General features: G+C 36.6%; 1 protein-coding gene across 3 annotated transcripts in view; it reads left to right on the top strand.

Moving 5' to 3' along the window:
* Positions 1–15,733, top strand: part of ATF7IP (activating transcription factor 7 interacting protein) — a 127,483-nt gene that overhangs the window by 91,255 nt on the left and 20,495 nt on the right. For all 3 annotated transcript variants that reach the window (XM_030841349.3, XM_030841348.3, XM_060306139.2), the window contains exons 7-9: positions 7,569–7,642; positions 8,194–8,282; positions 10,529–11,167. In XM_030841349.3, the coding sequence (XP_030697209.1) occupies positions 7,569–7,642; positions 8,194–8,282; positions 10,529–11,167 (802 nt within the window). The remainder of the gene's footprint in view (positions 1–7,568; positions 7,643–8,193; positions 8,283–10,528; positions 11,168–15,733) is intronic.

The following is a 15,733-nucleotide window of genomic DNA, read 5'->3' as shown; positions in this document are numbered from 1 at the left end:
AGCTCTAGTAGTTTTCTGGTAGCATCTTTAGGATTCTCTATGTATAGTATCATGTCATCTGCAAACACTGACAGCTTTACTTCTTCTTTTCCAATTTGGATTCCTTTTCTTCTCTGATTGCTGTGGCTAAAACTTCCAAAACTATGTTGAATAAGAGTGGTGAGAGTGGGCAACCTTGTCTTGTTCCTGATCTTAGTGGAAATGGTTTCAGTTTTTCACCATTGAGGATGATGTTGGCTGTGGGTTTGTCATATATGGCCTTTATTATGTTGAGGAGAGTTCCCTCAATGCCTACTTTCTTCAGGGTTTTTATCATAAATGGGTGTTGAATTTTGTCAAAAGCTTTCTCTGCATCTATAGAGATGATAATATGGTTTTTCTCCTTCAGTTTGCTAATATGGTGTATCACGTTGATTAATTTGCGTATATTGAAGAATCCTTGCATTCCTGGAATAAACCCCACTTGATCATGGTGTATGATCCATTTAATGTGCTGTTGGATTCTGTTTGCTAGTATTTTGTTGAGAATTTTTGCATCTATGGTCATCAGTGATATTGGCCTGTAGTTTTCTTTCTTTGTGACATCCTTGTCTGGTTTTGGTATCAAGGTGATGGTGGCCTCATAGAATGAGTTTGGGAGTGTTCCTCCCTCTGCTATATTTTGGAAGAGTTTGAGAAAGATAGGTGTTAGCTCTTCTCTAAATGTTTGATAGAATTCGCCTGTGAAGCCATCTGGTCCTGGGCTTTTGTTTATTGGAAGAGTTTTAATCACAGTTTCAATTTCAGTGCTTGTGATTGGTCTGTTCATATTTTCTATTTCTTCCTGATTCAGTCTTGGCAGGTTGTGCATTTCTAAGAATTTGTCCATTTCTTCCAGGTTGTCCATTTTATTGGCATAGAGTTGCTTGTAGTAATCTCTCATGAACTTTTGTATTTCTGCAGTGTCAGTTGTTACTTCTCCTTTTTCATTTCTAATTCTATTGATTTTAGTCTTCTCCCTTTTTTTCTTGATGAGTCTGGCTAATGGTTTATAAATTTTGTTTATCTTCTCAAAGAACCAGCTTTTAGTTTTATTGATCTTTGCTATCGTTTCCTTCATTTCTTTTTCATTTATTTCTGATCTGATGTTTATGATTTCTTTCCTTCTGCTAACTTTGGGGTTTTTTTGTTCTTCTTTCTCTAATTGCTTTAGGTGCAAGGTTAGGTTGTTTATTCGAGATGTTTCCTGTTTCATAAGGTAGGATTGTATTGCTATAAACTTCCCTCTTAGAACTGCTTTTGCTGCATCCCATAGATTTTGGGTCGTCGTGTCTCCATTGTCATTTGTTTCTAGGTATTTTTTGATTTCCTCTTTGATTTCTTCAGTGATCACATCGTTATTAAGTACTGTATTGTTTAGCCTCCATGTGTTTGTATTTTTTACAGATCTTTTCCTGTAATTGATATCTAGTCTCATAGCATTGTGGTTGGAAAAGATACTTGATACAATTTCAATTTTCTTAAATTTACCAAGGCTTGATTTGTGACCCAAGATATGATCTATCCTGGAGAATGTTCCATGAGCACTTGAGAAAAATGTGTATTCTGTTGTGTTTGGATGGAATGTCCTATAAATATCAATTAAGTCCATCTTGTTTAATGTATCATTTAAAGCTTGTGTCTCCTTATTTATTTTCATTTTGGATGATCTATTGGTGAAAGTGGGGTGTTGAAGTCCCCTACTATGAATGTGTCGCTGTCGATTTCCCCTTTTATGGCTGTTAGTATTTGCCTTATGTATTGAGGTGCTCCTAAGATGGGTGCATAAATATTTAGAATTGTTATATCTTCTTCTTGGATCGATCCCTTGATCATTATGTTGTGTCCTTCTTTGTCTCTTCTAATAGTCTTTATTTTAACGTCTATTTTGTCTGATACGAGAATTGCTACTCCAGCTTTCTTTTGGTTTCCATTTGCATGAAATATCTTTTTCCATCCCCTCACTTTCAGTCTGCATGTGTCTCTAGGTCTGAAGTGGGTCTCTTGTAGACAGCAAATATATGGGTCTTGTTTTTGTATCCATTCAGCCAATCTGTGTCTTTTGGTGGGAGCATTTAGTCCATTTATATTTAAGGTAATTATCGATATGTATGTTCCCATTTCCACTTTCTTAATTGTTTTGGGTTCGTTATTGTAGGTCTTTTCCTTCTCTTGTGTTTCTTGCCTAGAGAAATTCCTTTAGCAGTTGTTGTAAAGCTGGTTTAGTGGTGCTGAACTCTCTCAGCTTTTGCTTGTCTGTAAAGGTTTTAATTTCTCCATCAAATCTGAATGAGATCCTTGCTGGGTAGAGTAATCTTGGTTGTAGGTTTTTCTCCTTCATCACTTTAAATATGTCCTGCCAGTCCCTTCTAGCTTGCAGAGTTTCTGCTGAAAGGTCAGCTGTTAACCTTATGGGGATTCCCTTGTGTGTTATTTTTTGTTTTTCCCTTGCTGCTTTTAATATGTTTTCTTTGTATTTAATTTTTGACAGTTTGATTAATATGTGTCTTGGCGTATTTCTCCTTGGATTTATCCTGTATGGGACTCTCTGTGCTTCCTGGACTTGACTAACTATTTCCTTTCCCATATTAGGGAAGTTTTCAACTATAATCTCTTCAAATATTTTCTCAGTCCCTTTCTTTTTCTCTTCTTCTTCTGGAACCCCTATAATTTGAATGTTGGTGCGTTTGATGTTGTCCCAGAGGTCTCTGAGACTGTCCTCAGTTCTTTTCATTCTTTTTTCTTTATTCTGGTCTGCAGTAGTTATTTCCACTATTTTATCTTCCAGGTCACTTATCCGTTCTTCTGCCTCAGTTACTCTGCTATTGATCCCATCTAGAGTATTTTTAATTTCATTTATTGTGCTGTTCATCGTTGTTTGTTTCATCTTGAGTTCTTCTAGGTCCTTGTTAAATGTTTCTTGCATTTTGTCTATTCTGTTTCCAAGATTTGGGATCATCTTTACTATCATTATTCTGAATTCTTTTTCTGGTAGACTGCCTATTTCCTCTTCATTTGTTAGGTCTGGTGGGTTTTTATGTTGCTCCTTCATCTGCTGTGTGTTTTTCTGTCTTCTCATTTTGCTTATCTTACTGTGTTTGGGGTCTCCTTTTTGCAGGCTGCAGGTTCGTGGTTCCCATTGTTTTTGGTGTCTGTCCCCAGTGGCTAAGGTTGGTTCAGTGGGTTGTGTAGGCTTCCTGGTGCAGGGGACTAGTGCCTGTGTTGTGCTGGATGAGGCTGGATCTTGTCTTTCTGGTGGGCAGGTCCACGTCTGGTGGTGTGCTTTGGGGTGTCTGTGGACTTATTATGATTTTAGGCAGCCTCTCTGCTAATGGGTGGTGTTGTGTTCCTGTCTTGCTAGTTGTTTGGCATAGGATGTCCAGCACTGTAGCTTGCTGGTCATTGAGTGAAGCTGGGTGCTGGTGTTGAGATGGAGATCTCTGGGAGATTTTCACCGTTCGCTATTATGTGGAGCTGGGAGGTCTCTTGTGGACCAGTGTCCTGAAGTTGTCTCTCCCACCTCAGAGGCACAGCACTGACTCCTGGCTGTAGCACCAAGAGCCTTTCATCTACACGGCTCAGAATAAAAGGGAGAAAAAGTAGAAAGAAAGAATTAGTAGAAGTAGAAAGAGAGAAAGAAAGAAAAAATGCAGGGAGCGAGGGAGGGAGGAAGGAAGGAAGAAAGGAGGGAAGAAAAAAAGAATGGAGATAAAGTAAAATAAAATAAAGGAAGATAAAATATAATAAAGTTATTAAAATAAAAAACTAATTATTAAGAGAAAAAAATTAAAAAAACAAACACAAAAAACAGATGGATAGAACCCTAGGACAAATGGTGGAAGCAAAGCTATACAGACAAAATCTCACACAGAAGCATACACATACACACTCACAAAAAGAGGAAAAGGGGAAAAAATCATAAATCTTGCTCTCAAAGTCCACCTCCTTAATTTGGGATGATTGGTTGTCTATTCATGTATTCCACAGATGCAGGTACATCAAGCTGATTGTGGAACTTTAATCCGCTGCTTCTGAGGCTGCTGGGAGAGATTTCCCTTTCTCTTCTTTGTTCGCACAGCTCCCAGGGGCTCAGCTTTGGATTTGGCCCCGCCTCTGCATGTAGGTCGCCAGAGGGCGTCTGTTCTTCACTCAGACAGGACGGGGTTAAAGGAGCCGCTGATTCGGGGGCTGTGGCTCACTCAGGCCGGGGGGAGGGAGGGGTACGGATACCAGGTGAGCGTGCGGCAGCAGAGGCCGGCTTGACATTGCACCAGCCTGAGGCACGCTGTGCGGTCTCCCGGAGGAGTTGACCCTGGATCCCGGGACCCTGGCAGTGGCGGGCTGCACAGTCTCCCCGGAAAGGGGGTATGGATAGTAGGAGTTGTTCCACGTGTAGATGTATTTCTGGTGCATCTGTGGCGAGGAAGGTGATCTCTGCGTCTTACTCTTCCACCATCTTCCCGGAATCCTCCAAGTGTCCTTTCATTTCTACCTAAGGACTCCTTTTAGCGTTTCTTGTATGGTGGATTTAGTGGTGATGAATGCCATCAGGTTTGTATTTACTGGGACAATCTTAATTTTGCCTTCATTTCTGAATGATAGTTTTGCTGGTTATGGTATTCTTGCTTGGCAGTTTTTTTCTTTCAGCACTTTGAGTATGTCATTCCACTCCCTTGTGGCCTGCTAGGTTTGTGCTGAGAAAACCATTGATAATCTTATGGGAGCTGCCTTAAATGTGATGGGTCGTTCTTCTCTTGCTACTTTTAAAATCTTTGTGACTTTTGACAGCTTGACTATAATGTTTCTTAGTGTAGGTCTCTGAGTTAATTCCAGTTGGAAGTTTTTCACCTTCTTGAATTTGTCAGTTTTTTCCCTCAAATTTGGGAAGTTTCTGGCCATTATTTAAGTAGGCTTTCTGCCCACTTTTCTTTCTTCTCATTCTTGGTCTCCCAAATTTGTATATTGGTCCATTTGATGGTGTCTAATAAATCCCTTAGTCTGTCTTTACATTTTTCGTTCTTTTTTCTATTTGGTGGTCTAACTCAATAATTTCAAGTGACTTGTCTTCAGGTTTGCTGATTCTTTATTCTACTTGATAGTCTTTTTTTTGTTTTGTTTTGTTTTGTTTTGCGGTATGTGGGCCTCTCATTGTTGTGGCCTCTCCCGTTGCAGAGCACAAGCTCCGGATGCGCAGGCTCAGCGGCCATGGCTCACGGGCCTAGCCGCTCCGCGGCATGTGGGATCTTCCTGGACCGGGGCACGAACCTGTGTCCCCTGCATCAGCAGGCGGACTCTCAACCACTGCGCCTCCAGGGAAGCCCTACAGTCTGGTTTTGATCCCCTCTCTTAAAAGTTTCAATTCAGTTATTGTACTCTTCAGCTTCAGAATTTCTATTGGTTCTATTATAAAGTTTCTTTTTCTTCTTGCATTGTTTTCCTGATTTCATTTCATTTTCTGTCCTTTCTTATCTCATTGAGCATCTTAATGTTAGTCATTTTGAATTCTCTGTTGGGTAGTTCATAGATCTGTTTCTTCAGTTTCTGGAATTTTATTTCTTTGATTGATCCATATTTCCCTGTTTTTTTGTATGTCTGGTTCTCTTTTGTTGAAATTAGGGCATTTGAAAAAATAACCTCCCCATCTTTTTGGAATATCTGTGTACAGATGAAGACCTTTACTAGTCAGTCTGGGTAGATACTCTGGTGTCCTCTCAAACCTATTTTTAAAGATGCATTTTCTTGGAGCTTGTGCATGTATCTTTCATCTGAAGAGGTTTATCTCTTTCTACTTGGGAACTTCCCATCCCTCACCTGGTATCTACTTTCCATATTGCAGTCTTGTGCTGCTTTAGCAAGCCATGACTGGAGTTACCCCTGTTTTCTGTCTGTGTTACTGCAATTTTTCTGGTTTGGTACCAAGCCAAGGGGTTCACGTTTGTTCTCATCTAGTCCCCAGACATCCAGCTTGTGCTGCTTTATCCAAGTCAGGTGAGACTGAAGCCAGTGCCTTATCAGTACCCCAAAAAGCCAGAATATTGCCTGCAAATTCCACTCTTCTCTTTCCTTCCCAAAGGAGAGGACAGTTGTTGGGAAGTTTTTCTTGATTGCACCACACTGTGCGAGGAAGGGGATGGAGCATGGTGGGTAGGAGCAGCAGACTTTCCTACCCACTACCATATGTCTCCTGGGGCTTGCTTTCACTTGCGGTTCTATAATCTCTCAACAGGTTTCTGGACTTCTTACCAGTGAAATTTGTTCTTATATTGCTAAATCATTGTCCTCATGAGGTAAGGAGGGCATAGGATTTCCAGTTCTGCCGTCTTGCTGATGTCACCGCACTGTAGTGTTTAAGGTCCTCCCTCTGATGACTCTAAGCCCTGTTATACTTATTTATTATGCTTATACTGCTCCTTTTTTGTTTTCCCTGCAATGTTGTTTACCTTCATTTTAACTATTTTGAGTGTACTAATTACTCAAAGACTTGTTAGAAGATGCATTTCTTTCCCCTAAAATTTTTAAACTTTTTCGAGTAATACTACAGTGTTACTTTCATTTGCTTTTCTATTTATTTCAAATGTTTTTGCATCCACAGCCAGGTTAGAAGTTTATCTTAATTCTTTATCTTTTGTCTCCTCTACACAGATAACTAGTACAACACTATACTGTTCGGTTAAAATCATCCTTTTATCCTATAAAAAGCAGCAAGATATATTTGTTGTTGAGAAGAGTGATTAGTGGCATCTGCTTGATGTGATCCTAAGCACTTACCACCTTTTGTTTAGTATTATATGTATTATTATACTTAATTAACTCTTTGAGTGGAGTTATTTATTTTTCTTAATTTAAGAAATAAATGATGATAGTGTCATTAATGATGGAGGCCCAAATAATGGTGATTAGCATATAAATATTAGAATTCTCTTTCTATATTCCCTGTTTTGGGGAGCCGAAAAGGGTTAAATTAGTTTGTTCTGAAGTTTAGAATTGGGACATCTTTTTATGAAATTGTAAGTCACATAGTGGCAAGTATTTATTTTTTAAGCAAAAATTGTAAAAATAATTTTGATTTGTGACCTAGGATACCACTTAATTGGCAATCAATTACTTCTGGGGAAAAATAAATACTTACCTTGTTTGTTGAGTTTCTGCCTGTAATCGTGCCTGATCTGCCTGATATATAGTAGGCATTCACTAGATATTTATTGAATGAGTGTCTAATTTTTCTTTAGATTCATATTAATGTTTACTGAACCGTTAGAACATATAAGCTACTTTCGTATTCTCTATTTTATTTACTCATATCAAAAACTGAGGTTTAAGAGTTATTCTATTCACTTTTCATATGATAAGCCCTTGTGTCAATAGACTAAGTAATTTGTGTAAGGGGTTTAACAAGTGGCAATGCCAAGATTTAAATTTTTTTCTCAGTAAGATTTTCCACTATATTAGAGAAATAACAGATAACATATTGACAAGGCATTTAAAGGTCTTATTTTAAAAGATCCCTTGTGAACTGGGTTTTATTTTACCTTGGTATTTTTCTCCCCCAGAATCCACCAAACCCACCTGTATCACCAGGAAAGTCTGTAGTTGATGGCGGCAGCAATAACAGTGTGCCCTACAGGTGAGAGTTGTAAACAGTCTATTTATCAAGTTTTTAATTAAGCGAACAAGGTTCTGATTTTCTTTGCAGAAAAATCTTGGAACGTGATTCTGTGTATTTATGTAGAAGTTTGGTACAGTGGGATAAGTATATTTGCTTCCTTTTTGCTTTGTTGTAACTGTTCACCTATGAATATTGATTTTGCTAATTTATTATAAGGCTTTCTTTAACCACTTGTGTTAAATAGTATTATCTTAAGTAATTGAGAAATGCTCTCGTCAGGGGTGATAAAATCTAATGTGTGCAGACATTCGGACCTACATTTGGTTCTCAGGTTCAAGTATTGAAGACATAGAATATAGAAGGAAGACTCTCCCCTAATGCTGTAGACCCCAGCATTCCAAAGTCTTTGTGCCAGCTTTGCTTCACTGCCTTCACTCTCAGTTTAATGCTTTAATATCCAAGTCTAGCCACCCTTTTTTCCAAGGGGCCACTGCTTTCTCTATACATAAATAGATATTCCCTAGAATGGCAATATCAAGTGACCATTTGTGTGTATATATATTTCATAGAAATGCAAACACGGTGAGACAGATGTTGGAGTCCAAAAGAAATATAAGCGAGAGCACACCGCCATCCTTTCAAACCCCTGTGAATACAGGTAATATTCTTAACACTGAAATACATTTTCTTAGGAATTGAAGGTTTTGGTTCTCTTTTCTTACGTTCTTTTGAGGTTGAAATGGACTAAGAAACTGAGCACAGTTATGTAAAACTGAGTGCTAAGCACAAAGTTTATTTAAAAATCAGGATCGCAGATATGCGTGAAAATACAGAAATTCAGATCTCTAGTCTAGTGGTTCTCAAACCTTTGGATCTTCACATCCCCTTATAATCTTAAAAATTATTAAGAATCCAAAGAGCTTTGTTTATGTGGGTGTACTAATTGGTATTTACTATGGTGAAAATTAAAACATAAAAATTTTTAATGTTTGTTTATTCACTTTAAAATGATTACAAACCTATATTATGAACCATAAGTAACATGTTTTGATGAAAAGTAGCTCTTTTCCAAGCTTTAAAAAAATTAGCAAAAAGAGTGTTATTGTGTTAAATTTTTATAAATCTCTTTTATACCTCACTTAAAACATTAAGATGGCTGAAGATACCTGGATTCTCATATCTGCATCTGCATTCAATCTGTTGCAGTTTGTTGTTATAGTTGAACTATGTGAAGAAAATTCAGCCTCATACCAATATGTAGTTGGAAAAGGCCTAGCCCTTTTAGTGAGTTGTGGATATTCTTCTTTGATACAGCAAGTAGTAGTTTCTTACAGGTTAGTTGCAAAGTGGAATCAGAAACCACACCAATAAACTTCTCTAAATTTTTCATTAAAATTCATTTGTCTTTTCTTGTACTTGGATGGATCTTTTACTAATATCATTGATCATTTGGAAAATATTCACTGAGTTTTCTGAGTGTTCCAAATGTTGACACATTTCATTAATAAATTTTTTTTAAAAATCGTATTTATTTATTTCACTATCAGTTCTTCTCAGACAAGTCTTTAAAGATTTGGGAAGCTGTCATGCCCTCAGTGGCAGGTAGACGTATTTTCCAAAGTTCTAATTTTTTTTTTTTCTTTTTTTTTTGCGGTACGCGGGCCTCTCACTGTTGTGGCCTCTCCCGTTGCAGAGCACAGTCTCTGGACGCGCAGGCTCAGCGGCCATGGCTCACGAGCCCAGCCGCTCCGTGGCATGTGGGATCTTCCCAGACCGGGGCACGAACCCGTGTCCCCTGCATCGGCAGGCGGACTCTCAACCACTGTGCCACCAGGGAAGCCCCATAATGAACATTCTTAAATGAAACTGATTTTGTTTGGCTTTTACTGTGCACATGTGGTGTTAAAGAGTGCAGTGATGGTTTGGTACGACTACCTTGATTTTTATACTGAGACATCAAACGTTTTACTCACCATTGCTTTTGCTCCATCATTGTAAATATCTACACAGTGAAAAAGTCAAATAATGTTTTCTTATTGTTATGGAAATTGTTTGGACATTTCAAACTTCCTGAAAGGGTCTCAGTAATCCCCAAGTGTCTCCCTAGACTGCACCTTGAGAATTGCTGCTCTAGCGTGCCTGTGATTTTGGAAAGACTACAAATCATTGAGAAGAAACTTGGTCATTGATTTTAAACCTGTTCAAATGAGAATAAACACAAATGATTGAACTAAAATGACTGTAAAACTACAGTGACAAGCATTTTGATTTTCTCTGCTCTTTGTTATCTACTCCTTAATTCATCTCCCATCTTCACCACGCTATTTTCCATATCACATAATGTCAATAGAGTGTTAATAGAGACAGCCTCTCCTCACCAGTTCCTCCCCGGGGAATCCAGTAAAATTTTTGATCCACAGATAGAGGTTTCACATTGTCCAAATGACAAAATACCATCACCAGGTTTACCTGTTATTCATTAATGGTACTCTTTCTAGATTTTCTATTTGAGTTTATGTATTGCCAGTGTTCTAAGGCATTTATAATATATTTAATGTACTTTCAAAATTGTCTATACAATTTTACCTAGTTTTCAGTGTTTTTTAGTTGTTTTTCCAACTAGTTACTCTGAACTAAGTATAATAATTTTCAGAGACTCCTTTTATACAGAGACAGCAGTCCTCTGCCTTAATCATAAAACATGTGCTATTTTCATAATGTACCAAATACAGATGCAAAAATGCTTCTACAGATAATCTGAGAGTTCAAGGATTTAAATCTTGAATTAAAAATTTAATTATGAGAGACTTTCGTGTATATACTGCAATACATCAAATTTGTATTATATTATCTTAGCTGATAAAGATAGCTATTTAAACTGAGACTTCTTTTTTCTTTTTATAGTATCTTCAACCAATCTTGTCACTCCTCCAACAGTTGTCAGTAGTCAACCTAAATTGCAGCCTCCAGTGACGTCGGGTTCTCTGACAGCAACGTCAGTTCTTCCTGCACCCAACACAGCTACAGTAGTTGCTTCTACTCAGGTGCCTAGTGGAAATCCCCAACCTACAATCTCTTTACAGTCTTTACCAGTGATTTTGCATGTACCTGTTGCTGTATCCTCCCAACCTCAGCTCCTACAGAGCCATCCAGGGACTTTAGTGACCAATCAACCATCTGGCAACGTTGAATTCATTTCTGTACAAAGCCCACCTACAATGAGTGGTCTAACCAAAAATCCAGTATCTTTGCCATCCTTGCCAAACCCCACTAAACCAAACAACGTTCCTTCTGTGCCCAGTCCTAGTATTCAAAGGAATTCTCCTGCCGGTGCTGCACCATTAGGAACAACACTTGCTGTACAGGCTGTTCCAACAGCGCACTCTATTGTACAAGCCACAAGGACTTCTTTACCCACAGTAGGCCCATCAGGACTCTATAGTCCATCAAATAATCGAGGCCCTATACAGATGAAAATTCCAATTTCTGCTTTTAGTACTTCATCTCCTGCAGAACAGAGCAGCATGGCCACCACAAGAATTGGTAAGTCAATATGGAGGTTTAATAATAGAAATGCAAGCATGTTAATAGTCTATAGGTAATTGAACATGTGTGAGTGAGTGAGTGTGTGTGTGTGTGTGTGTAAGTGACTAGCATTACTGGAAGAACAGAGTAAATAGAATTTTCAGGGAGATTATTTTTAGTAAGTTTTTTGTTACCTAAGAGAAATGATGTTGTTACAGTGGGATTTGAGAGAGAGTTTATTTTGAGTGAGAAGTTAGCATTTGTAATTTATCTTTTACTAGTTTTCCTAATCTGTGCGAATCTTTAATTTAGGCTTTGTAGCAAGCATTATGAATTACTTTTCTAATACATTTTTCAGATATATCTGAATAGAGCAAGTATATTTTAAAGGATCTAATTGACATAATATATGCTAATAAGAAGAAAATAAAAACCACATATCTTCCCTACCCATTTGGAAAAATCCTCTGTGCAATCACTCATATCTTGCAAATTTGAGAGGTTTAAAACTAGGTCTTCCCTCTTTAATTTACTACAGAATGTTTGCTTGCTTTTTGTTTTCTCTTTTATATATTTTTCCGTTATGACATATGATTATGTTTGCATATGTATATATACTTCGAAGTATTGCAAAAAGGAGAACTTGATTGCTCCTGTTTTTAAAATCTGTAAAACTCTATGTCTTCCTTGTTCTTCAAAAGCATACATTTTTTATGCATTCTTGAACTTGCTTATTCTTTATTTCTGATTTCACATTTATCCCCACTGCTTTTGGAAAGACAGGAAAGAGAGCCTAGGCATCATGTATATAATGAAATTGCCAATAGTATCTGTCTTACTGATGTAGGAAGTGACCATGGAATATAAGAAACAGATTATAAAGTACAAAATTACTCTTACAAGTGAGATATACAAGCCTTGTTTTTTTTAAGTTCTCATATAGTCTTCAGTAGTGTACTTGCCCTCTGACTATATTTTCTCATAAAATAGTGATGGTGTTTCATAGAGTTATTGAGAGAGTAAATGAATGGCAGCTAAAAATTAATATTGGACTGAACCTGAATATCATCCTCATACAATTAACATCTGAGATATAAGAGTAAATCTGAAATTTCAAATAGAATTATTAGTATTTAAAATTAAATATTTGCATGGTACAGTAACCATATTTTTTTAGCATTATCTGCTATCACATCCTTATATGCTAAAGATGCTTACTTTTAATTGAGGTCAGTGATGAGCAAGATTTTGGGGGGTTACTTCATATTTCTCTAATTTATTTTTCTTCCAGTCATTACTGTTTTTTAATATGTCAGGTGGAAGATGATTATCATGGACATTCTTTTATGAGATTCTGGAGTTTTTCTTCTTTATGAAATTTTGAGCCTAGTTGACATTGTTTCTAGTTCATGGTCGCAAGATAAGATATATTCTTAAATATAGAACTTTCCCTGAAAGACCATGGCCTGAAAAGAAATAAATAACTTAAAAGATTATTTTGTTTAATGTTATGAATGCAAGTACCCTAAATAATTCTACAGTATCAGAACTGTAATTCAGTTTCATTATCCTATTAACATTGTATGAACATCTGTTGACACAAAAGGTATGTTTTTCCCAAAGTTATCTAGCTTAGTGCGCTTTATTAGTTGTAATGAGTGTTAGTCTGTTTTGTATTTATTTAATTACTTGACTGTCCTTGATTATTTTTGTATATAAAATTAATAGTTTTCCCCATTATTATTAATTAGAACATCACTCTGCTTTTGTGATAATATACATTTATACTTACACTTAAAATTTTATATTTTAACATATATTTAACACATTTATCTGTACTTTAATACATAAATTATATTAAGGAGATCTTCATTTTGAGTTCTATTTAGAATGCTTACCTACTTTTGAAAGTAAATTATTAGATATTAACCAAAAATGTTAATGATAAGCTTTGTTTTTATGTTGTTCATAATGTTAATTAGAATGAGATCCTATGAGATGATATGTTCTTTGATCATGCATAATTTTAGGGGCGCCATAAATGGCATTAAAGTAGGCGTTTAGCTGTTGAGGCTCGCCAAAGCCTAAGCTGAAGCCAAATAGCAAATTTTGGCTAAATATGAATGTTGAACCAAACTTTAATACATCCCTAATGTGATAAAGTAATTAGTTTTAAATCCTATGCTTATGTAGGTTTTATTTACTTAATGAGAACATATACTGTATAACTAGACATGCATTTATATGTATTTTATATACATATATCCCCATAGAGTAAGTCAATATTTTTTGTAAAATGTAAAGTAAAAATTGTTCTAAGGACTACTTGGAAATTTAGAGACCAAATTATAGCTTATATCATTTATTCATAAAATATCAAATGCTTGTATTGTTCTAAAATCCTGCAGATACACAGAAATGTACAAAATAGTCCCTATTCTAACCAAGCTCATAATCAAATTCGGAACTTGGATATTAAATAAATAATTAATTATCAATGTGATGAGTGTAAAGATATGACGGTTTCTGTGAGAGGATATGGGAGATCTGGGATGGTATGAGAATGGAGTGAATCGAAAGATGGTGGGAAATAAGGTTTTAAAGGATTTTTACAGAGAGGAAGGAGTGTGACATCCATGAACACTGGCTGCAGTGAGGGGAATGGATTAGAGGGGGAAAAACAGAGTTAGGGAGACCAGTTAGGAGGCTCTTGGAGTGATCTGAATGAGAGATGGTGTTGTAAAAATGATTTAAAGGTCTTGCATTGCATTCATTTTCATACCATTATCCAGCACCTACTGGGGTATACTACTAATTGGCACTCCTGTAAAACCTTTTTATTATTCTGGTAAAAATGCAGTCTTGGTAAAAAGTGACAATATCTTTTCAACATAAAAAGATAGAGATGTTTCCCATATGACAGAAAGAATTTGAGGTACAATTTTTTTTTTTTTTTTTGCGGTACGCGGGCCTCTCACTGTTGTGGCCTCTCCCGTTGCGGAGCACAGGCTCCAGACGCGCGGGTTCAGCGGGCATGGCTCACGGGCCCAGCCGCTCCGCGGCATGTGGCATCCTCCCGGACCGGAGCACGAATCCGTGTCCCCTGTATCGGCAGGCGCCCCAACTTTAGATAAATTCTGAAAGTAAAAAGTTACAAATCAATCTATCAAGCAATAAAATTGGTAGGGTGGGGCTTCCCTAGTGGCGCGGTGGTTGAGAGTACGCCTGCCGATGCAGGGGACACGGGTTCGTGCCCCGGTTCAGGAAGATCCCACATGCCGCGGAGCGGCTGGGCCCGTGAGCCATGCCCGCTGAACCCGCGCGTCTGGAGCCTGTGCTCCGCAACGGGAGAGGCCACAACAGTGAGAGGCCCGCGTACCGCAAAAATAAACAAAAACAAAAACAAAAACAATTTATTTAAAGTAGATATTATAGTAAAAGAAAACAAAAGATGCAGTGACTATAAAATGATTAAGAATCAAGAAAACAATCTGTAATAAAGGGGTAGGGGAAGTTAACTGAAAATCTAGAATAAGGAATATCATTACAGCTTTGTGAATAATTAACTCTTTTTCCTGAGACAGTTACGTCAAAGAATCACTCTGGATAACAGAACTCTCATAGTTATTAGTATTTGTGTGTGTGTGTGTGTTTGTGTGTGTGTGTGTAAAGAAGTAAAACATTTTATTAAGCAGTCTAAATCTTCTCTGAGTCTTGAGGATAATTGTATGAGGATATTTCAACAGAAAATAAAAATGAAGCTCCCTCACCTACTTTGCTTCTGAATTTACCTTTTATTTTCACATGGAAATGAAAATGTCTTTTAACTCCAAATGAATGTATTGACATTGTATATATGTATTAAAAAAATTGGAAGTAAATTGATGATGTTTTGGTAATATCATCAGTGTAATTTAATACTCAACCATGTAGGATCAGTACCCTGGAATTTGTTTTTTATTAAGTAGTATTTCAAGAACTTCACAGTCCAGAAGAGAAGCTGATTCATTGTAAATGAAGTAATTTTAAGGTATTAAAGATATGTATATATCTTTTTTAAGTTATACACATCTTAAATTATTTCCCTGCGATATTCCTTAGGTTAGAGTTATATATATTTTATATATATATATATATATATATATATATATATAAAATATATATTCTTCCTACGAAAGGAACTAAGATAATTCAGATAGGGTAGGGAGAAATTGTAAGGGCCTCCTTTTACGTGCCTAGCCTAGAAAACCTTCTTTTTTAATAGGTAGATATTTATCCTGATTTTTTTGACATACAGATTTATATGTAGAAATACATGGTTATGTCTCCTGTTTCTGTTTTGTTTTTTTAATGTAAATGGTTTACTGTATATGTGTGTTATGAAGATTTACAGATGAAAGGAATGCCATATTTTGACCAACGTTTTGTTTTTGACAAAAAAGCAAGGATGGAATGTTTCAACATTAGAAAATTCCTATTAATATAATTGACCACATTACCAAAGAGAAAAAACTGATTAATCACCTCAGTAGATGCTCAAGACATTTGATAAAATTTAATACCTTCTCTTAAGAAATTGAGGCA

Source organism: Globicephala melas, chromosome 10 (genome assembly GCF_963455315.2).
Source record: "Globicephala melas chromosome 10, mGloMel1.2, whole genome shotgun sequence".
Taxonomy (NCBI): Eukaryota; Metazoa; Chordata; class Mammalia; order Artiodactyla; family Delphinidae; genus Globicephala; species Globicephala melas.
The sequence above is the reverse complement of the archived record's forward strand: the minus strand, read 5'-3'. Positions and strand labels throughout refer to the sequence as shown.